This window comes from Ursus maritimus, unplaced genomic scaffold, assembly GCF_017311325.1.
Source record: "Ursus maritimus isolate PB19 unplaced genomic scaffold, ASM1731132v1 scaffold_5, whole genome shotgun sequence".
NCBI lineage: Eukaryota > Metazoa > Chordata > Mammalia > Carnivora > Ursidae > Ursus > Ursus maritimus.
In genome coordinates this window covers 62,689,766-62,715,017 of record NW_024426663.1, presented here as the reverse complement: position 1 = coordinate 62,715,017, position 25,252 = coordinate 62,689,766, and the positions used below count along the sequence as shown (strand labels likewise).

At 35.3% G+C, this 25,252-nt stretch overlaps 1 protein-coding gene across 1 annotated transcript in view; it reads left to right on the top strand.

The window, feature by feature from the left end:
- The window catches only part of ADAMTS19 (ADAM metallopeptidase with thrombospondin type 1 motif 19), a 222,990-nt gene that overhangs the window by 101,075 nt on the left and 96,663 nt on the right, over positions 1 to 25,252 (top strand). The window contains exons 9-10 of the mRNA XM_040622512.1: positions 20,271 to 20,411; positions 21,848 to 21,998. Coding sequence (XP_040478446.1) covers positions 20,271 to 20,411; positions 21,848 to 21,998 — 292 coding nt within the window. The remainder of the gene's footprint in view (positions 1 to 20,270; positions 20,412 to 21,847; positions 21,999 to 25,252) is intronic.

Genomic DNA, 25,252 nt, shown 5'->3' with positions numbered 1-25,252 from the left:
TAATTTGGTGTTGCACTCCAGGAATGATAGGATTTAGACTCTTAATTCCAATATAATTTTCATAATTTAAAGATTTCCAATTTAATCATATTAAGGAAAACCATGTGCATTGTTTGAACAAAACATACTGAAAATAATGTTTAGGGGCAAGAAAAAGTTGGTATTAAAAAACTTTAAGACCACAAGTACAAATTCATCATAAGTACAGTTTTTATAAGTTAAATGTTAGTTTTCTAATAATATAATTTTCACTCTTAAGCTATGCATTAACAGTGTGGTATACAAGCAATCTCGGTATACTTTTATGAAACAGACAAGTAACCTGAATAGTAGAAGGCTCACTTTATGAAGCAATCTTACTTTACTTTAGTATATGTAAAATAAATTTCTTTAAGATCTGATGTATTCTAAAACGTAGGAAAAACACAAATTAAAGGAACCAGCCACAGTGCAAATTACTTTATTAACATGCAAAGGCTTGGTCAAGAACCTCCAACTACTTAAAAAACTAAATGATATAGTTTAAGGAAAGGCCACTTGAGCTTTATGTAGTAGAAACATTGGTTTATGACCAGGAACTCAGGTTGGAATGGCTAAAATGGTAGTCAAATATTATTTTATTTGACTTTTATAGAGCTGTACCCAAAATCAATAGAAATGTGCCAAAGGTAGGGTAATGCTTGATGGATTAAGACCAAGACATGTGATATATGTTGAACTACTTAGTTACTAAAAATCCTCCTTACTTGTAAGCAATATGTGTTTCAAAAGTAGAGGCTACTGTTCTTCTTAATGCTAGAACGTGGGATACACTAACAGAATAATTGTGTCTTTAACAAAGAACATACAACGAACAGACAGGAGAGAGGTCATCTGTATAAACTATATCATCACCATCCAGTGTAAGATATAAAGCACAATGAAAGAAGAATGTACGAAGAAGACATAAAAAACGATGTCCATAACACATAGCCTCTCAAACAGGCAGTTTTCACAAATGTTAGGTAATTATATCAGTGGGTCCTACGTGTGCACGCACACAAATCAACAGAGCTCTTAGGGATACAATTAAGTCAACTACTTAAGTGAAACGGTTAAATTCTTATTTTTTGTCTTTTTAAATTTCTTTCCCGTCGGTTGTTTTTTTTTTTTTGGAGAGGTTATAACTTTTTCCAGTTTATTTCCCTATGCAGAAAATAGATCATATAATTCTGCAAACCACAATTTTAGAATGGCAGAATGAGTCCATTTAAACTTGTCAATTAAAGAATGCCTTTGTAATCACACATGAAATGTTTCTAAATTGATTTGGGATGAGTGTGTTTATGTTCGTTGTCTTGAATTTGGTTTCTAGAGTTTCCCAGAGAAACTCCATATATGGCTGGAAAAGTCAGTAAGGGCCACCAAGTAATAAAACCCGAGCCTTAAGGGTGAGAATTTGAGTAATTGAAGAGAACAAAAAAATACTTTTTTTTTTTTTTTTTACTATTTCAAAGGAATCTTAAATGTAAAAATGTATCAAATTTTCCTGTGGGAAAGTGCCAAATAAAAAAATCTTCTATAATATATACAAAAGTATAGATTAGTATCCATAGCAAGGAAGAGGAAATAAATGATTTATACCAATGTTTATGGTTCTTTTTCAAAATTATTTTCCTTTCTAAACAATAGGTCAAGGTCAAGGGGGTGTGATTTTTTGTTGTTGCTGTTATAACCAAAATTTTCAACAATATAATGTTTTTATTGGTTTTAAATGTATTTATAGTCACATAATACAAATGGGATATTCATTAATTAACTGTGATCGAAGCTAAAACTTTATTTTGTTGAACTTTATTTTTATAAATAATACCTTAGGAAATTGTTCATGAATCTGATGGAGTTTGTTGAGTGCACATGGATACACATATGCACTATGCTTTATATATTTTATATGATCTTTATAAACAATAATTTGTTAAAGTAAGAAATTTTACTTTGATTTCAAGCCATGCTTTATGACTGATATATAAATTGTGGTTAGATTACTGTGTTTGGGGAGTATCCCCAAGACCACCCTCAGGTTCAATGATTAATTAGCAGGACTCACAAAACTCAATAAAGCTATATTATTCAAATGATAGTTTATTACAGTAAAAGGGTATAGATTAAAATCAGCCAAGGAGCAGGCACAGGGTCCAGGGGACATAAGGCATGAACTGAAAGTTGTCTTCTCCCCGTGGAGTTGAACTGTGTGTTAATTCTCTAAACAATGATCTATCAAAACACACACACAAAGTATTGCCAACCCAAGAAACTAACCTGAGCTTTGGCATCCAGGGTTTTTAATAGATAGATGGTCATGTTGTTCGTGGAGGCATGACTGACCACCCCCAAGGAAGACCTTCATTCTCCATCCCCTCCAGAGGTCAAGCTGGCCAAGCCCTACCCCAAAATCATATTCTTAGTATAAGCTATCTGGCTTGTCCTAGGGCCCCTAGGTAAGCAAAGAGAGTCTTATCACAAAAGATATTCCAAAGGCTGACATGTTACCTCCCAGGAGCTGGGCAAGGGCTAGACCTATGAGCAGGTTTTAGACCACCCAAACTTGCAGAGTTAACTTTTTACTGCACAATGATACAATATTCTTTAATTCTTAAGATACCATATTTATATTAGATTGTTAAAACCTTTCTAATAAAAATAATAATGTCTTCTTTTATTAGAAGGTATTACAGTAAATACTGTGTATTCCTCTATAATATGATTTCATAGAAATCTGGAGCTCTCTTTTGTGATTATTGTCTTTTTACAGATGAGGAAACTGAAGCTAATAGAGATTAATTTTTCAGGAGTTCTTTTGATATTAAGAGCACTCTTGTTTCATCAAATGTATTATTAAGATTTCTCTAGTTCTCTTGGTTAATGTAATCTTGTTTTTTCATGTTTTTGAACTGCAAATTTTTTTAGTAGTCAAATGTCATTTTTAAAATTATTCTTCTGTAGCTTTTTATGGTTAGAAGTGCCTCCTCGTTCTAAAATTTAAAAAACAAAGTTTTGTCTACTTGTTTTATATTTTCTTCTCTCTCTCCTCTCTCTCATTCTTTTTTCTCTCTCTCTCTTTTCACCGTTGAGCACTAGAAGACCACCTAGAACCCATTTTAGTGTATGTAGTAAAGTTCTCGCCATTAAATTTGACTGTTCATTAACTGCTCAATAGATTATCTTACCATTCAAAATGTGGTCTCTGATGATGTAAGGGCTATGCCAGAATACAGTGCATTGCTTGGTTCATTGAAAAAGTCTTGAAATGAAGGGGAAAGAAAGAAAGAGAGAGAGAGAGAGAGAAATGGGGGGGGCAGAGAGAAAAGAAAGAAAGAAAGAAAGAAAGAAAGAAAGAAAGAAAGAAAGAAAGAAAGAAAGAAAGAAAGAAAGAAAGAAAAAGAAAGAAAGAAAAATACAGTCAGCCGGATTCAGCTATGTGCTTAGTGATGTAGCCAATTTACATTGTAGTGCTGGCTACTTACCTAGATACAAATCTTAAAAAAGATTTCATCTAATGGCAGCCGGGGCACAGACCACACTCTGAGTAGCCCTGCCACATAATACTTATTCTAAGTTAATGCTGCATGGAAGTCATGTTTGAGTTGGTAGAGAGCCCAGTATTTTTATTTTTAGCCTAAAAGGTGGTCTGTAATTGAATTGTATACGTCTGTTCTCATATATTTGTGAAGTACTTTTAGCTGTAACTTCAGCGACACAATCCTTTGCCAATAATACAAGGGTTTTTTTTGTACAAATAGTGGTGTTTTAGATTGTTTTGTTATATATATTTTTTACATATGTATAACAAAAGTGTCAATATATCATATGTATCATATATACATAATACATATATACATATATAATTTATATGGCAAAAATAGAAATATAAGCCATATATACATATCACATCCTTTTTTCTTTATGGCCGTAAGTAATTCAATCCTCTCTGTGAATTCCAACCAAAAGTAAAACAGCCTCTCATATTGGGTAAGGCTTACTAAAATTTATCCCCAGATCTTAGACACTGTAAATATATACATTATCAGGGAAATCATAGTTTTAAAGATAATTCTTAGTAACATAACCCTCTGAGTATTTTTCTGACCTCGCTAGATCTGGAGATTTATTGACAGCAAAACTCACTGACTTAGTACATCAAGACCGAAGACTTCTGCTCCCACCTGCAGAGGGAAGGTGGCAATATTAGCTTTATTTTAGAGAAGTTGATTGCCAAAGCTCACACAGCTAATTAAGTGCCCAAGTGATGTCAGAGTGAAGCTCTCTAAGTCCCGAGTTCATGTTATTAGTTACTGTACTACGGCACAAATCCTGAAAGATACTTTTTTTAAAGAGAGAGAGTGTGTGTGTGCTAATGGAGAGGGGAAAGGACAGAGGGAGAGAGAGAATCTCAAGCAGACACTCTGTCGAGCACGGAACCTATTGTCGGGCTCAATCTCACCACCCTGAGATCATCCCTGAGCCAAAATCAAGTTGGTTGCTTAATGAACTGAGCCACCCAGTGCCCCCTGAAGGATACTTCTAAGTACCTTAACTTTACTCAACTTACTTCTGGGCTGGCTCTGTATTATCTGTCTGTACCTTATCTCTTCAGCTATACCTCACACTACACTCCCCCTTCTTGTCAGCATTGCAGCCACATTATTATCTCTTACGAATCATAGTTCATATATCATATCAATAACCATTGCCTGCAGGATGTGTTCTGTGTAGGTTAGTCTCTCTGTTAAACACTCAATGGCACTATCTCTTTATAAATGTACATTCATTCATCTAATTTTAGGCTGTAAGCTCCAAGAGGTAATGAACCATGCCCATTTTTTATTACTGTGGGATTCCTAATGCATTTGTTAGTGCTTGGGACATATTAGGCGTCCAGTAACTATGTATAAAATAAGTGAATGCTTTAATATAGTAATTTTCATAGCAAAATATTCTTATGCATAGAATGTCAATGAAAATTTGTTGGAGCAAAGATGCCATATGCACTGAGTGTTTAGAATGTTTTTAAATATTGTATGAAACTTTTAATAAGTTATCAGGTAAAGTTTTATAAAAACAATGTTGTGTATTTGTAAATATACCCAAGGCCACATGGAGTGAACCTTTATTCCACGATGCATATACAGAAATGACTCCCCACAACCTAGAAGTGCTCCCCCCTCAGGTCTTCCTATCACAATGCTTGGAAGCTCCAGCCTTCTAATTGCTCAACCAAACAGTGAAATTATCTTTGAGCCCTGTTTCTCACTCTCCACGTTCGATCCACCAGTGTTGAAGCTGCCTTCATAATATATCTGTCTTCTGTTTATATCTCACTAATTCTGCTGTTGGCATCCCAGACCAAATGACCATCATCTCACATGTGGTTATTACCAACAGGGCTCCAGATGCATCAGCTTCTTTACCGTAACTCAAAACACCTGTGCCTTTCTTCTTTCGGTGTCTGCTCAACTATCGCCTTCTCAGTGAGACCTTTCTGTTAACATTTCTTTACAATGTAGACATAACCACAGCCCCAGCTTATGACCCTCTGCCTGCTTTTATTTTTTTCATAGAACTTCTCCCGTTCCAACTATATATTTGTCTTTCTGTTGATCTATCTGTATGTGTATAGTGAATTCTTTTTTTTTAATTTTTTTTTAAAGATTTTATTTATTTATTTGACAGATAGAGACAGCCAGCGAGAGAGGGAACACAAGCAGGGGGAATGGGAGAGGAAGAAGCAGGCTCCCAGAGGAGGAGCCTGATGTGGGGCTTGATCCCATAATGCCGGGATCACGCCCTGAGCCGAAGGCAGACACTTAACCACTGTGCCACCCAGGTGCCCGGTGTATAGTGAATTCTTAACTTCTTAGTTCACTATTATATTCCCAGCATCCTAGAACAATAATGCTTGCATACTTGGCACAGTATGTGCTCAAAAATGTATTAAGTGAAGATAAATTTGTTATTTCTAAAAGTGTAGTTTGTATAACCTCCTATGCTCTGTAGAAGAGCTGAATATACAAATATACTAATTGTCTAGCAGAAATGAAAAAATAATATTCTTCTAAAGGAACTTCGTTGTTATAGCTAAGTAATATGTTGGCAATTTTTTTCACATTAAAAATTCACACGAGGATTCATGTTAAGATTTGGATTGAGTGGAAATTGAAAAGACACTGAAGTCTCCCATTCCGATTACAAATGCTCAAAATCCCAAAAGGGGAATTTTTCTAAATATATATATATTAAAAAAATAATTATATTGGGACATATTAGATCTATGAAAATGCAAATAAAATTGACAAATATAAAATTGATCAAGGAAAAAATGCACAATTCATTAGTATTAGAAATGAGAAAAGATGGTAACGGATGCCACCAATGGTATTAAAAAGATATTAAGGAAATACACTGAACACTGGCATGGCAAAAAATTAAAAACAGATGAAATGGGAAAATTCTAAGAAAATATAATAGAAGGACATAAAGCTCTATAACCGTTTAAAGGTATTGCATCAGCACTTTAGAATCTTCCCAAAGAAAACAGTGCAGACATAGGAATAGGTTCAATGAATAAATAATGCTAATATCAATCTAATTTTTCTAGAAAATAAAAGAATACCCTACAACTCATTATTTGAGGCTAGTATTAATGTAATATAAAAATCAATACAGGGGCCTCCTGGGTGGCTCAGTCGGTTAAGTGTCTGCCTTCCACTCAGGTCAAGATCCCAGGGTCCTTGGATTGAGTCCTGTAAAGGCTCCCTGCTCCTCAGGGAGCCTGCTTCTCCCTCTCCTTCTGCCTGCTGCTCGCTGCTCCTGCTTGTGCTCTCTCTCTGTCAAATAAATAAATAAAATCTTATAAAAAAATAAAAATAAGTAAAAGTAAAAATCAATAAGGGACAATTATGAGGAAAGAAATCTACAGTCCTTTCATATCTGACAATGATGCAAAAATGAAAAAAACATTTTCAAAATAAAGCAACACTGTGTAAACAAAGTTACTAAAGGGAATAAAGTTGGCTTTGTGTAGGATGGCAAAGGCCATTTATCATTTAAAAATCTTATTCCCCACATTAATAGATTAAAGGTAGAAACCATAGTATCTCAGTAGATGCACAATAAAAAACCAATAAGACAAAACTTAGTGATGTATATTTACCAAAATCGATGGGAAACATCTTTTTTTTTTTTTTAAAGTAAACACTATGCCCAGTGTGGAGCCCAACACAGGGCTTGAACTCACAGCCTTGAGTTAAACACCTGAGCTGAAATCAGGAGTTGGACACTTAACCAGATGAGCCACCCAGGCACCCCGGGGAAACATCATTCTTAACAGTGAAATATTAGAAACATTTCTACAAAATTGAGAAAGTCACATATACAGATGTACTGGAGACACAAACTAAGCATGTCAGAAAAATAAGAGCTACAGAGATGAGAATGGGAGAAACATAGCTATTTTAATTTGCAAGTGGTTTGATTCCCTATAAAAAACATGTAATGTAGAAGTAAAGTATGGAATTAATTTATGAATCTAGTAAGATTATTAAATATAAGATAAATATACAAAAATCAGCTGTCAACACAAAAATACAAAATGTCATTAACAAAGAAAATACTGTTTACTGTAGCAACAGAAAACACAAAGGCCATAGGAATGAATCCAACAAAAGGTAGGAAAGTATATGCCCTTATTAAAATTTATTGAATGTGTCATTGAAAATATATATGTTTGCGGGTAAATTATTCTCTTCATTCTGCTGTAAATAATTTAGAGATTCATGGAAATTCCAATAAATAGACCACCACAGGGTCTTATATTGTGGTTGACAACTATTTTCACAATTTGTATTTAAGTACGTATAGACAAAATAGCCAAAACTTAACTGGAGAAGGATGAGATGCAGATAGGGGCAAAGATAGAGAAGGATGAGAAGGAGAATAATGTGGGAATCTTNNCCTAACAGAAATCAAGACCAATTTCAAAAGTGTAGTACCTAAGACATTTTGGCATTTATGCAAATATGGACAGATAGGGACCACTAGAACAAAATACAGAGTCATAAACAGGTTCATGCCTACATGAAAACCTGATGTCTGAGCAAGGTTTTGGCAGATCAGTGGAGAAAGTTGACTTTTCAGAAGAATGTGATGATGCAATTGGTTTACTGCATATATAAAAATGAAATTGAATACCTTCAGATTTCTTCTAAAAATCAGTTCTGGATAAAATAAAGACTGATGTATCACAGACAAGAATTTAAGAGAAAATCTATAACACTATCTTCAGGACTTCAGGATTGAAATGATTTCTAAAACAGTACGTACTTTGTACCTTCTTTTGAAGGCAGAAACACGAGACCTGATAGAAAGACTTGACATGGATCTTAGAATTGAACAGATTAAGATTTTTTTATTTGTGTGACGGTTTCCCGTAATGATTAAGTTGTATTAGACTACATAACACATATAGGCACACACAAATGTATATGATATGTGTAAATGTATCTATTACACATATTTATTTTCATGAAAATGTTTCATAAATTTAAAAGAAAATTAAAACTAGAAAGGAATGACAAAATGAGCATTATTTGTATAATTGGAAAACTCAAGACAGCCTACTAAAAAGAGCTCTATTAGAACAAGAGAATTTTTTTGGCCTGTTGCAAAAGTATATAAAAATTTTTGCTTTTCAGTATATAAGCAACAGCCACTTGGACATTATAAAGAAAGAAAAAAATTCCATTTATATTGAAGATAGCAAAAGATAAAATAAAATTAAAATTAAAAAAAAGATAAAATACCTAGGAAAATACTTGCAAAGGAATGTACAAGACTTATAAAAAGAAGAATTTATAACCACACAGAGAGTCATAAAAGTGGTTTAAATAAATGGAAAGACATTTTCGGGTTTGGGATAGGAACAGTCAATATTATAAAATGACAATTATCTATATATAAATTTAACGTGTCCCGCCCAAAAATGCCAGTAGAATTTTCTTTCCTTTTTTTTTTTTAATTAGACATACCGATTATATATCCCATGTGGAAAAATCAACATAAGTTTGTTGTTAAAAAAGAAAAAAATGTTGGGGAGGAGAAGGGTGAACTCTATCAGATACGAATACGTTTCATAATAGAGTAGTTTGTGTTGGTGCTTGAGTAAAGAAGTCAGTGGAAGAGAGAGTAAAAAAACCAAACTTATAAGTAGGAAAAGAAATGTAGAAATGTAGCATATAATAAAAGCTGCACCTATAATCAGTGGAAAGAAATGAATCGTTAGGTCAAAAAAATAACAGGAATCTCGGGCGCCTGGGTGGTTCAGTTGGTTAAGTGTCCAACTCTTGATTTCAGCTCAGGTCGTGATCTCAGGGTCATGAAATTGAGTCCCCCATTGGGTTCTGCTCTGGGCGTGGAGCCTGATTAAGATTCTCTCCCTCTCTCCGTCTCTGCCTCTCTCTCTCTCAAAAAAAAAAAAAAAAAAAAAAACAACTCTCTCTCTTTATAAATATATGTATGTATACCTATGTATATATATGTGTATAGATAAATATACGTAACAGGAATCTGATTCTGTGCCTTATATATTACATCAGAACACACCAAAATGATTGTGTACATTGTCATTTTTTGTTTTGTTGGGTTTTTTTTCTTTTTTTGGTCTTTTAATAAGGAATGTCTGTCATTTTAGATATGAAATCTAGAAATATTTAAGGAAAAGCCACCTAAAATTAACAACTCAAATATCATTGCAAGGGAAGAAATAAAATGGTCAGAAGATAAAAATCACAATCAGTGAAAGTATTTGCAAGATACATAACAAAGTAATACTTTGCTGAATACAAAGAGAGCTCATACAAATCAATACACAAAATGACAAAAGCCCTGTTAGAAAAAAAATGGCACCACACAGCTCATGGAGGTCTGTCCATGGCTTTTATTTAAAACAAAACAAAACATACAAACACAAAACATAGCCTCGTTCATAGAAGGCCAGTTGAGACCACAGCAATTCTTCTTTCGTCTATCAGATTATATAAATCTATACAGATTTATCCATATTTACTTCCACTATAAGGACAATTTCTCTCCCTTGGCAGGAAAACTCTTCCTGCCGTCCTTCCCATTTTCTCTTACTCTTCTCTCAGATCATTTCTTCACAAAAGTATTCTATGGCCAGGTTAAATCTCTTAACATATGTTCTTAGAGGCTCTCTGTAGTTTTCATTCCTAATGTTTTCCATGTTGTAGGTTTACATTATTTGTGTCATTATTTGATCTCTCAGTGTCTAATTAGATTGTGGTTCCTAAGGACTGGGGCTGTGTCTTGTTTTGGTTTTTTCTTTCTGTTCTCTTTTGTGGCTGTTGTTATTTAACATTGTCTAACACCCTTTGTCTGTGCTCAATGAAGAGCTGTTAAATGATATTTTGATAACAGTATAAGTGTAAAGTGTTGAAATGTGTGGGGAAACAGATATTCTTATACATTTTTGAGAGGAGTATAAAGCAGTACACTATTTTTGGAGGCCATGTGGCAATAGTTTTCCAAATTTAGAGGACTGCTTGTGCCCACAGTTTCAGCTCCTTTTGCCAGGTTTTAAATTCTAATTTAATTTGTATTTGTGTTTCTCTGCTTACTAGAATAGTTGAACATCTCACCTTTTTCTGAGTAGCTAAAGTTGGGCTACTTAAAAATACTTAAAAAATATGCAGCCAATAAAAATAATCCTAAAGACTTCAAAATGGTCACTGTTTTACATTAATAAAACAATACTTATTTTTTTTGGCGATTAGCATCTGATGGCTCAGTGCTTTCTTTTCCTATACGTAGAAGATGCCCTTTCAAGGTATGTTATATTTTGAAATAATCCAGGGGTCATAAACAAAAACAGTTTGTCTTGAGATTGGCATATGACCCCGTTTCGTAATTTGATTTTAGCACATTTATGATAACTTACACTTGTAACAGTGTCAAGAAAATGAAAAAAGCTCCAGCAGAGTTCTGGATTTTATAAGTTAACAGCAAGTGCATTAAGCATATGTAATTTATTTACTGATTAAGACTTTCAATGGTAATTAGATTGCCTACTTTGCAGAGCTGTTGAGTGGATAAAATTACATGAGTTAGGGGAAATTATAAATCATGTCATTATAAAAACACAGAACATTTTTTGATATGGCCAAAATATGCTTATGTGTTTTGGGTTTTGCTTTACTTGTTAAACCAGGGGAAAGACTACTATATATATTGCCGCACTTTGGCGTGGAGCCACAGCTTTTCCACTAAGTTGGCAATTCAGGAGTTTCTTCACAACTGAGAGGATAATGAGGCAATAAATATGCAAAGTTAGCTCCTTGAAGGCCATAAATACTTGGGGCACCTGCTAAAGTTTTAAGTATTGCCAGAGTACCAAGAATGCAGATGTCTTGTGGACTAACAAGCCTTTGAAATCAATGACATTTGCTTACATACTCTGCTGGAAATTGTGCCTGGAATAGAACCAAGTGTAGGACCAGGTTATAAACCTGCCTATTCAGACAGCTGCATTTCTGTTACTGGCATCAGAACTATTGTTAGTTCTTCAGTTGAGACATCTGAATCATCTCTAACTCTTTCTCCCCTTAATTCCTCTCATAATCAGTTGCCAAATTTTACCTGTTTTTCAAGTGAAAGAGCTATCCCATCTGTCTGTTACTTCTGTCATTCTTTAGGCTTGGACTATTGCAGTACCTGCTTCCTCGGTCTTTACACCATAGCACTTTACCTTTTGGATCTGTCTCACACATTAATTCAGAAATCTTTATTGCCCTTTACCTCCTAATAAGTGAACTTCCCTAGCCTTAGATTCATGAATTTTGTAGTGATCCTAGTCTGCCTTTCTCACTGTATAATCCACTTCTCTATTTCATGAATGCAAACAATCCATAATTTTCAAATTTTGTCTTTCTTAATGCTCTTTCCTTATTTCAACTCCCAGTCTCACTGATTTATATCTGTTGCAATTTTACTTATCTGTTAATGGCCAAGACCAATGCTATCACTTTTCTGAAGTTAGACCTACAAGTCTGGCTGGAAATATATTTCCTTTTCTGCTCCTTTGTACTGTTTATTGTAACTACCACTTAATTTCTAATATATACTGATTCATACCTATATTTACAAACCCCTACACACATATCCTACTGAACAGCAGTCTCTATGAAAGTAGACTTACTGTCTAATACATTTTTTCTGCCACAGCATAATGTTGAGTGCACTGTACATTGTAGGCACTCAAACGTGTGTTTGAATGAGTAAGCATTTGTTGTACAAATACTCATCTCTTGCGCAGTTCTCTTGAAATTCAAAGTAGATGATAGTTGAGTTCCAGAAGTAGAAAAGAGGAATTAGCTGGGGTCAAGGAATACAATTGTTTTAACTGAGAGAAAAAAAAAATGTGTAGTTTTATAACTATATGTATGTGTATATATAGATAAAGATGGCAAAATATTTTTGGTATTTGATGATATTTTGTATTCCTATATAAAATTAACTATGTGGAAATGCAATAGTTTAACATGATATATCAGTTACGATGAGTCTGCCTTGAAGTCTGGGTACAGGCCTATCCAACTATTTCATGTAAGTCCTGAAGTTGTGGACTTGGAAGGGCCAAATCCCGCACTTTTAGCTATTTAGATTATTTAATCCAAAATGCTGCTAATTCAATAAGAAGCTAGCATATGCCCCAGGAGATGCCCTGTCAAACCTAAATGTGGCTAATCTCTCTCAGCTTGCCGTAAGAGTACCTTGCAGAAGGGAGTAAAAATTTTGCTTTTCATTCTACGTTGATGTGCATCTACCATAAAAGAGAGGATATATTCTAAAGGATTAGTAGACAAATAGTAAAAAGTAAAGAGAAATGAAGATAAAGGCATTACATCATAATCTAGGACTATTAGGATGGGAATATAGTAGCTAATAACAAATTGCCGTAATAGTCAAAAAATAAATATACCCTAACTTACCCCTAGAAATCCATTGCTCCTTAAAATGTTCAAATTTAATTATTCTTTAATTAATGTTCCTTGACTTACTAAAATTGTTAATGGCCACATGTAACTATATTGTACCGTTTTACCACATTGTACCCTTTAGGATTCCCTATAGCAGAAGTCACAAGTATCTTCCTGTAGTATACGTGCCTTGGTTAAGGTTGGAAACTACTCAGTGGGCAGGTGCTAGGGAAAACATATTAGAGCAATAGATTTGGGCTTGAATTCTTGTCATGCCAGCTACTCACTGAATAAACCTGAGGCAAGTCAATGTGTCTGTACTAATTTTCTTCATCCCTACAATTTGGTTAAGTTTTTCTTTCAAGGTTCATTGTTAGATTGTTCATGCTTTAATTGCATGGCATTGTGGTTGACACATAATACAGAGTGAATGAATAATAATAATAATTAGTAGTTGTGTATTTATTTTTATGAATGCTGTGATGTAAAAAGGAGATCTTCAACTTCCATTGGCCATATATGTCTCTGTTCATTCAAGGAGTTGATTTCATATCCTTCAGAACTCTTACTGGATTGGCAGGAAGTGAACTTATTATGGAGACCCTTGTAGACCACTAACACAGCTTTTGTATTTGATACTTTATGTAGACAATGATACCAGTTAGAGTAATAAGTAGTTTGTCCAAGTTAATAATCATAATGGGACTTCAGCCAGTATAGATGTGGCAGCATTCCCACAACAGATTCTCTCCAAATGTAGGTTTGGATGTCAGAGTGAGTAGGTGGAAGAGGGGAAAAAATCACCCAGCTAATGAATGGTCTTATAAGAATTGGCTTTCTGTTTGCATTTCTCTAATATATCTTGGCAAATGTGTGGTCCAGAGTCAGGCAAGGGACCTTTCTTGAGCACATCATCTACAGACTTTTCAGACTTATAATTTCTCTAAGTCAGGAAGAGGCCACGTTAGTTTCAACTCGCAGTCAAATTTACAAAATATTTAGTTGCTTCTATGATTCTCTATCAGTTGGTAAGTCTGTAGACATTTATTTAATGTAAAGAATTCTTGTTGTCCAAACCCTTAAATTCTAGATGGTGAGAGCTTATATGTTTTGCTTAAAATTTGCCAAAATTAGAAGGTAGTTCTGATATGTATACCTGTCATATATTTGAAAGCTACCAAAGTTAACAATCATGGGAAATATATTCTAGAATTTACTGAAGAGTCCTTTATACATGAAGAAAGTCTTAAAATTTGAGTTGCATTTGTAAATATGGATAATCTGGGAAAAGCATTCTGATAAGAAGGGATTGTACAAAAGGACAGGGCAGAATTAACTGTTCCAGTGAAAATTAGGTTGAAGTCAGTTTACGGATCTCTTGAAAAATAAGATAAAAGCTTGAGTTTTTGTCCTATAGATCATGGCTTCTTACAATTTTGAGTAAGCATCATCTAGAAAATAAGTTAAAGTATAGTTTCTTAGGCCTTATCTCTAGATAGTCTCTTTCAGTCCACTGTGGCAGGACCCAGGACTCTGCATTTTAACTAACCCAACACCAGCATGCCCTAGGATTTTGATGCACATGGTTCATTATTCACATTTTCAGTACCACTGCTTGCCAAAGAATATTAAAATATTTTGCATGGCAGGGTGGTGCCTGGGTGGTTCAGTTGTTTTGGCATCCAACTCTTGGTTTCAGCTAGGGTCATGATCTCAGGGTCATGAGATTGAGCCCCTGCTCATGCTCAGCACTTAGCAGAGAGTCTCCTCAAGATTCTCTCTTTCCCTCTCCCTCTACTCTGCCCTCCCCCCACTCTCTCACTCTCTCTCAAAAAAAAAAAAATTTTTTTTTTTTTGCGTAGGAAGCTAGTTTTTTGTATTAATGTATTCATAACAAGCTAAAGTAATTAAAGCGTGGCTTAATAAACAAAGAGTTAACAGACACGAGGCCAGTCAGACAAGCATTACAAGAGTCCAGAAGTGAGAATTAGCACTTGTCTTGGTTGATATAACTAGTTGTGGAAAGGGCAGGATAGGTGGGAGAGCTTTAAGGAATACAGATCTAACAGGATCCAGGCATGTGTTCACTTTCTAAGAGCAAAGATCCCAGTAGATGATAAACTCCTTGAGGGTAAGAACTGGATCTTACTAATTTTTATGACCCCAGCTAAGTATAGCATCCAGCATACACTGTATTCTCAACAAGTGTTTGTTCAGTTTCTAGATAAACCTGTCTTATAATGTATAGCAAAGACAAAACGAATCCCTCTTTTGGTACCTCTATTTTTTTTTTTTTTTTTTTTTTGACACCATTGCTAGCTTGCTTTACCTTGCCTTTTGACTTCCAATAGAGGTACATATTTAATTGTTTTATGAATACTGAAATTTAAATGATTAAAATTATTTAAATTCTGAAAAGTAATAAACTTATTTTGATTTTTTCCCCATGAGCAGTGAACTTACATCACAGCAGATACAGCCACAGAATTGTATGAAATTGCCATTTCATGGAAATATAATGCACTTCTACTTAGACATTGTGACAGTTTGTTTCTTTTTTTAAAATAAAATTTTCCGTATCATATATGGCTTTTAGTGGGAAATAATACATCATGACAAAATATTTAATATATTTAGTACAAAAAAGTTTACTCTTCTAAAGAACTACTGTTTACAAATCTGATCCTTTCTGAATTATGCAAAATATGTGAGTGAATTCATAAATGTTCTCTTCTCTAACTCTTTAAACATCAAAAGGGACCATCTTCAAAATCCAAATGTTTCTCCAGCTTTCCGCAGGATATCACAAAACTTCCTGGCAGTGACTTTTAAACAAGTTGAGAAGTTTTATAAGATAAAAATATTTTTTCAGTTGACTTGACAACCATGTACAATGTTAGTGGAGAGTTTATTTGCCCAAGGCTCTTTGTCAAAATGAATTTAAACTGAGATTATTAAAATGTAGCTCTGTTGCACAGTATGAGGAGAGGTGTTGCTAATGTCTTACTTCAAGAATGTTTTCCATACAATGCATGTGACTTGGTTTTAGAACTGTATATGTGGAAGTAAGTGTATGTCTGCTAAGAGAGAGCAGACATTTAAAATTATTCAGGAAACGAAAAAAAAATCATATGCATAAATGGAGAGTTTTGATCCACTATAGTTTGGTTGTTTAGAGATCTCTCTGCTTGACCATCAGATTGCCTGGCTCTGAGTCCCAACTCCACCATTAACCTCTGCACATTCCTCATGTATAGAATAGAAGTCATGATAATGGAAACATTATGGGGCTATTGTGAGGATTAAGTGATATCATCACTGTAAATGATTAATACAGTGACTGGTGCAGATAAAGGTTCACAGTTTGTTTTATTTCAAATCAGAACTAAGCAATGTTTCCTTATAGTTCCAGATGTGTGGTTTAAAAAAAAAAAAAAAGCCCATCCCAATTTAATGATGATCTTTTCTGTTACAAGTTAAATAGCTTTAGGAAAATTGAACTAATAGTAAACAATGCTTGAATCATCAGATCTCTCCATGGCTATAGCTAATTTCTTACATGAGAATCAGGATCCCAAAAGGAAAATGATCATCTGGATGAGAAGTTGTAATCTTCCCAATTTGGAAAATCACATTACACCACTTTGGGACAATGTCCAAATTGCTAAATCTTGGAAACGAAACCTCTCCTCTCAAATGGACATATTATTTAAGAAGTTTTATTGTTTCTGAAAAAGACCAGTTGCCTTTCAGAAGTCATAGCATTTGTGTACGATTTGAAAGACTGTACCAACACAGATGGAAGAGTTGAGCATGTTCCATAGGGCAAGTGGCTGTTGATAAAACAGGGTCACCCAGCAACGTGTGCTGCAGCCAGAATTCCTCCCTCGTGGAGGTGAGACAGTGATCCTGGCAAGGACTGCATCTGAACCGTACCGTTAGAAGTGCGTTAAGGCATTTTATTCAATTTGTGAGATTCTGCCTTATTTGCAATTTCTTTTTTTTTTTTAAGGATTTTATTTATTTATTTGACAGAGAGAGAGAGCGAGCACTGGTAGACAGAATGGCAGGCAGAGGGAGAGGGAGAAGCAGGCTTCCTGCTGAGCAGAGAGCCCTGGGATCAAGACCTGAGCTGAAGACAGACGCTTAACCGACTGAGCCACCCAGGCGCCCCTGCAATAACTTATTTTAATTTAAGATCAAAGCAAAGTAAATTCTTGCTGTTATTCTTTGCTTGGTTTTCCTTAAAGACCACAACTTCCCCCAAAGTAACTTCCACAAATACAGCAAATTGCACATAATGATGTTTATCTTCTTGTGCCTTTTGACCAGTTAGAATGAAAAGATTTCTCTTATTTCTTGCCCCCATAAAAAGAATCATTATGGGTTCCTATTGTATTCTGGGCACTGTACAGGCATTTTACATCATCCTTGTTTAATTTTCCTAACAACCAGTTAGGAAAGTATATTTCGTAAATGAGGAAACTGAAGCACATTTATTTCCTTATTATTACTTACTTGTCTCTAGTCCCCTGAATTAAGGGGACGGGAGATAAAGAATTCACATCTTTCAACTTCAGCATCTTTCACCGTACCTCCCAGTAACTAAACTGGTCCATACGTACGCCACATTATCTCTTACTTTTCCTCTTTGTTGTCAAAGTATGGAAAACATTTATCTTCCTACTCTGTCGGTCATCCTATTAATGTGTGTTGATATGGACCCTATTTGAAGACATTAATTAGGAGTGAAAAATATGGTTTGACATAGAACTGAATTTTTCTAACACAAAAATATGAAAAATGATATTCAGTCAAGTGTTTTTAGTTTTATTTAGACCAGAATTTTTGGAGTCTTCAAAAGTTTAGCAAGCATAGTGATTTTCTTATTCATTATTTTTAACTCAGAAATTACTTATTCCAGCCATATCATTTTCTTCTTTCAAAAACATATTAAATATAATAATTTTGATTCAAAGTTTCAATTTATCTCAATGAAAAAGTGATTTGATCATCATGAAAATTTTTATTTTGATTTGAGAATACATAGGTAGACTAGTTGTGATTTCCCTTAGCAGCTTTTGTAACAATTTTTTATTAGCATTTTAAAATATAATGTAGATATTTTAGCTGTTCACTTTTTTTATTATGAAAGACTATTATCTAGATCACAGAGAATGAGAAAAGGGAACACTTGACTATCCTGCCATCATTTCAAACTTAGCCTCTACAAAACCAAATCTTTCCTCTTCCTGTGTCTTCACTGTTAACCTTCACTATGAGAATTCAGTAAGGATTATATGAAAGTTTTCCTGCAGTGGAAGTGATTCTACATGGTGACTTGATTCAGCATTTAAGTACAGTTTATAGAGTATGATTCCAGTATGCCAGGATCTTAGAGAGATGAGTCAGTTCCTAGAAGTTGCAGCATTAACCCGAAGTTAAAATGTATAATGTAATGCAGAAAATGCCATAACAATGTTGTTCGCAGAATCTGATGGTAGGACAGAGTATACACAGGTAAGATGGAAGTGAGTGAAAAAAAACCTCACGAAGGTAATTGACAGTATTCTTGAAGATTAAGTACAATGTATCCAGTCAAAGACATTGAAGGAGAGGCAGTTTGGACAGGGCAGGAGAAGGAATGGAATTTGTAGATGCCACATGTGTTGCGGTCAGTCACGTGATTCTAGAGCCAGCCGCCTCACTTCAGAAATCACCACTTTTCACTCTCTAGCTGTAGACCCTTGGGAAAGTTATTTCCCATCAGCAAAAATGTGTTTTAATAGTCCCTACCTCATAGAGTCTTTTTTTTTTTTTTAAGATTTTATTTATTTATTCGACAGAGAGAGAGACAGCCAGCGAGAGAGGGAACACAAGCAGGGGGAGTGGGAGAGGAAGAAGCAGGCTCATAGCGGAAGAGCCTGACATGGGGCTCGATCCCAGAACTCAGGGATCACGCCCTGAGCCGAAGGCAGACGCTTAACCGCTGTGCCACCCAGGCGCCCCCTCATAGAGTCTTTTAATTCAAGCCTATAAGCCCCTTTGTATGGTATGTAACACACAGAAAATGCTCAAGGACAGTTAATTGTAAAAGAAAAAGAAAGAACATACTGTTTGGGACACAAGAAATCATTTGCTGAAAAAAAGATGCAGTAAAGGATTTGGAAGAATATAAAGAGACTTTGTACCATGTTAGAGAGCTGGCAAGTGCCATATGGGTCATGGGGAAGCTGAGGCATGGCAGTGGATTGTGTTTTAAATAGACTTTACTGGGGCAGAGTAGGAGAAAAAGGGAGAACGTTGGTAAAGATTAGAGGCACGGAACCCAATAATGCCATAATATTGTTGGGACTAAATACTTAATAATCCTTTTTAAAAGTAACAAAGGGATTAAAAGGAGGTGACAGATGAGAGAAACATTTGGGAAGTAAAACTGGCACGAATTGCCCTGTCACATGGAGTAAATAAACTAGCCTGGGGGATGATCTGAGAGAAGGGAAACATGACCTGAAGGCTCTTGACTTGGCAGACTGGGTGGCCAGCAAAGGCACAAAGAAGAGAGTGAAAGAAAAAGAGAATACAGGAGTGAGTAGAGGTTTGAAAGAGAAAATAGTGAGAGCAGTTTTTCCACATATTGAATTTAACGTTCTCCTAGTACATCCATTTGGAGATAAGTCAGATTTTTAGAGTTTCAAGTTAAAGCAACAGATTCAAGATTCGCTAGAAAAAATAAAGATGGCCAGGAATGGGAAGGGACATTCCCAGGGACAGTTTGTATTGTATGATGAGTGGAAGAAGATAGTCTAATGAAGCAGATGGGGAAAATAATAGTTTTAATGTGGTTTCAGATTTGGTAGAAGGTATGAATAAAGGATCTCCAGGCAAGAACAAGAATCTTGTATGGTTGAATAAAAACTATTAACTATTTCTCTGTGTTTCATATATACTACTCTGTGAAAAATTTATCTACAGATCATTTTGATAGGGGTGACTAAACATGTTATTTACCAGATTGATAGGGAAAATGTTTTTTACTAACTAAAAATATTTACCTTTAACAAAATAACAAAATTTTAAAAAATAAATCAATCTGAAACCTAATTTTAGTTTCGATCTTTTAAACTTGAATTGGTCTCCCATTATTTTAAATATTTATCTGTTATTTTATTGGCATTATAAAAAGTTAAAATACATTTATCTAATGCAGTTTTTTATTTTAATTATATTCTGAATCAGCATGGGCATTAATCATGACAATGACCACCCATCATGTGCTGATGGTCTTCATATCATGTCTGGTGAATGGATTAAAGGACAAAATCTTGGTGATGTGTCATGGTCCCGATGTAGCAAGGAAGATTTGGAAAGATTTCTAAGGTACCGAGGTCATTTACTCTTGTTGTATTGTCAATGTTTACCTGTGCCTGCTTCCGCTACCGACCAGGGAAGGTGGCACGGTAGAGTGGAGAGGACACCAGATTAGGGATCAAGGCAGTCGGTTCCAATGATGGCTCTTCCACTGACTCATAGTGTGAATTGGAACATATTATTTAACCCATCTGCTTCTTAGTTTCCACATTTTCTTATAAAAGAATGCGCAAGATGATTTGGAAGGTTGGAAAATTATCTCTCACAGTATTTAATTGCCTCTTCACAATTTCCCAGTGGAAACGTTCTCATTGCTCATCACTGAGCACATCTGTTATCACGAAGAATCTCTTTAACAAAAGCTCCACCCTTCCATTGTGATACTTCTAAACTCTGAATTTTTTCATTAATACGTCGTTGTCACCATTATAATAGTCCTCATTCTCTCCTTTCCCACTTTCAGCAGCGGGAGCAGTTTCTCTCTGGATGGAAAAAGATATGAAAAATATTACTTGTGTTCTAGTTTTCATTTTAAAGCCCTTGTTATTTACTTATCCCTTTGGTAATAAAGGAGCAGCTGGAACAGTACGTGATACACAAAGTAGCGAGTGAGTGAGAGATGCTTCAAGTATCCGCAAGTCTAAGATACAGAGGAGCAGTTAGATAGCTAAGTTCACTATACAGATAAATTTTATTCAGTTCTCCATACCACTTAAATGGGCAAGCTTATTTTTTCTGTTCAATGAATATTAAAATCCACCAAAATATAATGTTTTCTACCTTATCGTAACTCTGGTGTGAGCTATATGCATTGCGTTCTGCCATGGTGTAGAGAACAGTATGCAGAATGTGTAACACTGATCTTACCACCTCACTGCAACAGTAACCCTTGAGCAGTTCCTAAGGAACATGCGTGATTTTGTCCGGCTGCCTTCACAAGAATCGGATGCAGGATAAAATTAAGCGTCGCCTTGTAAATAGAAGTTGTATTACAACGTCAAGTACTAAAATATCTGTACTATGAATACTCACTTGACAGAGCCTTCCGTATATCCTCTCAGTCCCCAAATATAATTGATTTCTTACCTTTGCACATTATTTTTGGGCAAGTGATGCTTCAAGTCTGAGCTTCTTCACCTTATAAATCTGTAAAGTAATAACCACCTTACCGTGTTACGTAGATTAGCTGAGTTAATCCCTAGGAAAGATCTTTATAATACAAAACATTCTGTTACCTTGAATGTTACTATTATTAGGATTATCTTGCATAGTTGTACGTAAATGAGTCTCATAGGGGATGAGTTCTGTGACTATTCAGTAGAAGAATTTATAAATAAAAGTAAGAACATATTTTTAACATTATAAAAATGTTTCCTGTTGCTATGCTAATTATAACAAGTTTTTACATGAAATTCAAAATTTTGCACATATCTGCATATTGCCAGGTCAAAGGCCAGTAACTGCTTGCTACAGACAAACCCCCACAGTGTCAATTCCGTGATGGTTCCCTCCAAGTTGCCAGGGATGACATACACTGCTGACGAGCAGTGTCAGATTCTCTTTGGGCCATTGGCTTCCTTTTGTCAAGAGATGCAGGTAAGGGTTGTGTCCAGATGCGATTTTTTTTAAGTATATGTTCATATTCATTGTTTAGAAGCATTGATTGGAGGTGGGAAAGATGACTGTATTTCAGAGTCTGTGACTCTTTTGAGAGCACCCCAATCTTGGAAAGAAAGCTTTTCTAAGAGAAGGTTACTGCGTTTTTTCCCCTGGCACTTTGGAAGTGATAGAAAGAAAGTGTGGATGTTTAATCTAAGTCAGGAAGGAATGACCCAAGAATTTCAATTTCAAAAATGGCACTGAAGTCAGGGAAGTATTTATATTGTGCCAGTTCAGTGCTTCTATTTTAAATCTCTTACTTTCTTACATGGTAGGTAACTGGGTAAAAATACAGTGAAAACGATACATGAACATGTAATTGTGGAGGAAGAAGTATATCTTTGAACCCTGAAAATAAAATGTTAAAAATATGTTCTACCAGAACAAAAACTAGAGGGTACATTTTTAAATAGTTGAACTACAGGAAAGGGGTAAATATATGATGGTAAACTTTGCAATATCTGTATATTAATATTCAAATAATCACTCAGAGAGGCCAGCGGTACCAGTCTAGAAAATATGAAGTCTGAAAGATTGAGCAAAATGACCTTCTTAATTGATATAAGAGTTTTAGTTCTTCTTACTTTCCCTTCTTTCTTTTCTTCTTTCTTTTGGTTGCCCATCCCCTACCTGCCCACCTATTGCCACTTCTTCCCAAAATACACACACACACACACACTCTCTCTCTCTCTCTCTCTCTCTCTCTCACACTTTGTATTGCAGGAATAAATTGATAGTCATGCTTAGAGTCAGTTGGTAGCTGTTTATCATTCTACCTCAGTTTCTGTGATTGCCTCAAAAGACTGGCTTTGTTGAAGATAATGCTGTTTCAGAGTACTAGCACCATAATTAAAATCCATTATAAGTAAAAAAGCATATGACATTACGAAATATTTGATTTTTTCTCTTCTTTGTAGTTCTTATCCGAGGAGTTGTTCACTTATCATTTTCTTCTTATCCATTTCCCACATCGGTAGGTAAGCTCCGTGAGGGCAGAGGGCATTTCTCCAGCATCTAGCCCAGTGGCTGGCACATGGTAGACATTCAGTGAGGGTTCGACTTAAGATTAAAATAAGTGAATGTATGAAGGAGTTGGAGCTGCGTTAAATGTGACATGTCAAAAGGTGTATAGACTACAGAATCCATCTGGCAATAGTGGAGCTCAAAAGGAACTGTTGGCAGGGTGTCTGGGTGGCTCAGTCAGCTTAGCAACTGACTTTTGGTTTTGGCTCAGATCCTGATCTGAGGTCGTGAGATCGAGCCCCACATTGGGTTCCATACTCAGTGCAGAGATGCTTGAGATTCTCTCTCTCTCTCCCTGTCCCTCTGCCCTTCCTCTCTCTCTCTCTCACACACACACGCATAAATACATAAATCTTAAAAAAAAAAAAAAAAAAAAAGAAGAACTGCTGGTGTGGGTGTGTGTTGTGACCTGGGTCCCAAGGCTTTATATGTGGCAGAGCGATGGGTCCTTGGAACTTAGTATCAGGTGCGATGGTTCAGCAGTAGGCAGCTTGGCTCTGTACTATGTCCCTGATCCCACCCTGACCTTCTTGTTCACTCTGCTCTCATTCTGGGCCTTCAGACAATCAAAAGGTGGGTTATAGTCTTCTTTCTTAAATCTTCATGGCAAAAGGAATGTTTTGAGGTATATTTTCACGTGCTGAAATTAGCATCGTTTTGGAAAACAGACGGGGCTGTTTCTGCTTACCATTGTAGTATTATGTGGGACATAGTTTCAGTTCATGTGCTATAGAGAATTGATAGGGCTGATAAATGTAAAATTTACATGTTTTATGAAGTATCCCACATGTTAGACAAACTCTGCAAATGATAACTGCAAACATGATTTTGGTAAATTTTAGATTATTTTTCACAAACATTGTGTTTAAGAGCTTTCAGAAATTATTTTATATTGCAGTTAGTTAAATTGCACTAATACCATTCTACAATATTTTGAACTCTCAAATATATGCCACATAGTACATTAATTATTTATATTTATGATCTAATTTGATTCCTATAAATATTATATGCCATAGTTATTACTCAGTCCTGTTTTTACAGATCAAAAATTTGAGACCTGTAGAAGTTAAATAACTCCGTTAAGTTCTTATACCTGCCAGGAGGGAACGTTAGGTGCAGATCCAAACAATGGAGTACATTGTACCCACTATGCTCTACTGCCTCTTAGGGAACTCAAACTTCTTTATGAGTTAAAGTCATACGTCAGATGCCAGGGCCCCTGGGTGGTGCAGTCGGTTAAGTGCCCAACTCTTGACTTTAGCTCAGGTCATGATCTCAGGCTCATGAGATTGAGCCCCACATTGGGCTCCACACTGAGTGAGGAGTATGCTTAAGATTGTCTCTCTCCTTCTCCCTCTGCCCTTCCCTGCTCCCCCCCCATCTTATACTCTCTCTCAAAAAAAAAAATCATAAATCCTATCCTGTGTTTTAACTGAATTTGTTCCTTCTGCTACAGCTCCGGCATCGTCAGAGTTAAGAAATATCTTCATTGACTTATTTTATTTTTCTAAACTATTTTGCTCTATTATATGTTATTTCTCACTAACCCACCTGCTTGGAGTTTCTTCCATCTCTGAAAGTGTAAGTGTTAATTACAGGATTTTAAATCTGTATTTCTCAATGTCCTAAGATGTTGCTGTGTTTTAAACTAGGAATTTTGTAAATAAGGTTTCAGGTATTCAGAAATATTCTTTTTTACCCTCAAGTTTTATGGGTGTGACTTTTTTATTGATAAAATCAGTTTTTTCTTTATTTCTATCTGTGTGTAATATTTATTAAAAATTATTTTTCAAACAATACTGGAAAGAATTGGACTGCTGCGGAAAAGCAACACCGCTGGGTCAGGGTTTGATTGGAGAACACTTGTTGGAGGGACGTGAACCCAGTCTTTAATAATGCTTCTGCCTCTTATTAGTTGTGCAGACCTAGTCCAAAATTTTTTCTCTTTAAGACAGACTCCATAGAACAAGAAGTTGGACTATGTTATCTTTCTGAGTCTTAGAGTTAAGAGAATGGACTTCTGTGATTCCACAATCATTTTCTGATACCACTCTTAAAAATCATGAGTTCAATTCCAAATTAGTGCAGAGTACAAAGTGTAGTAACTAGATCAATAGAGCCACTGAAGAGATTCTTTATGAATGCCAGTCACTGATTTATAAATA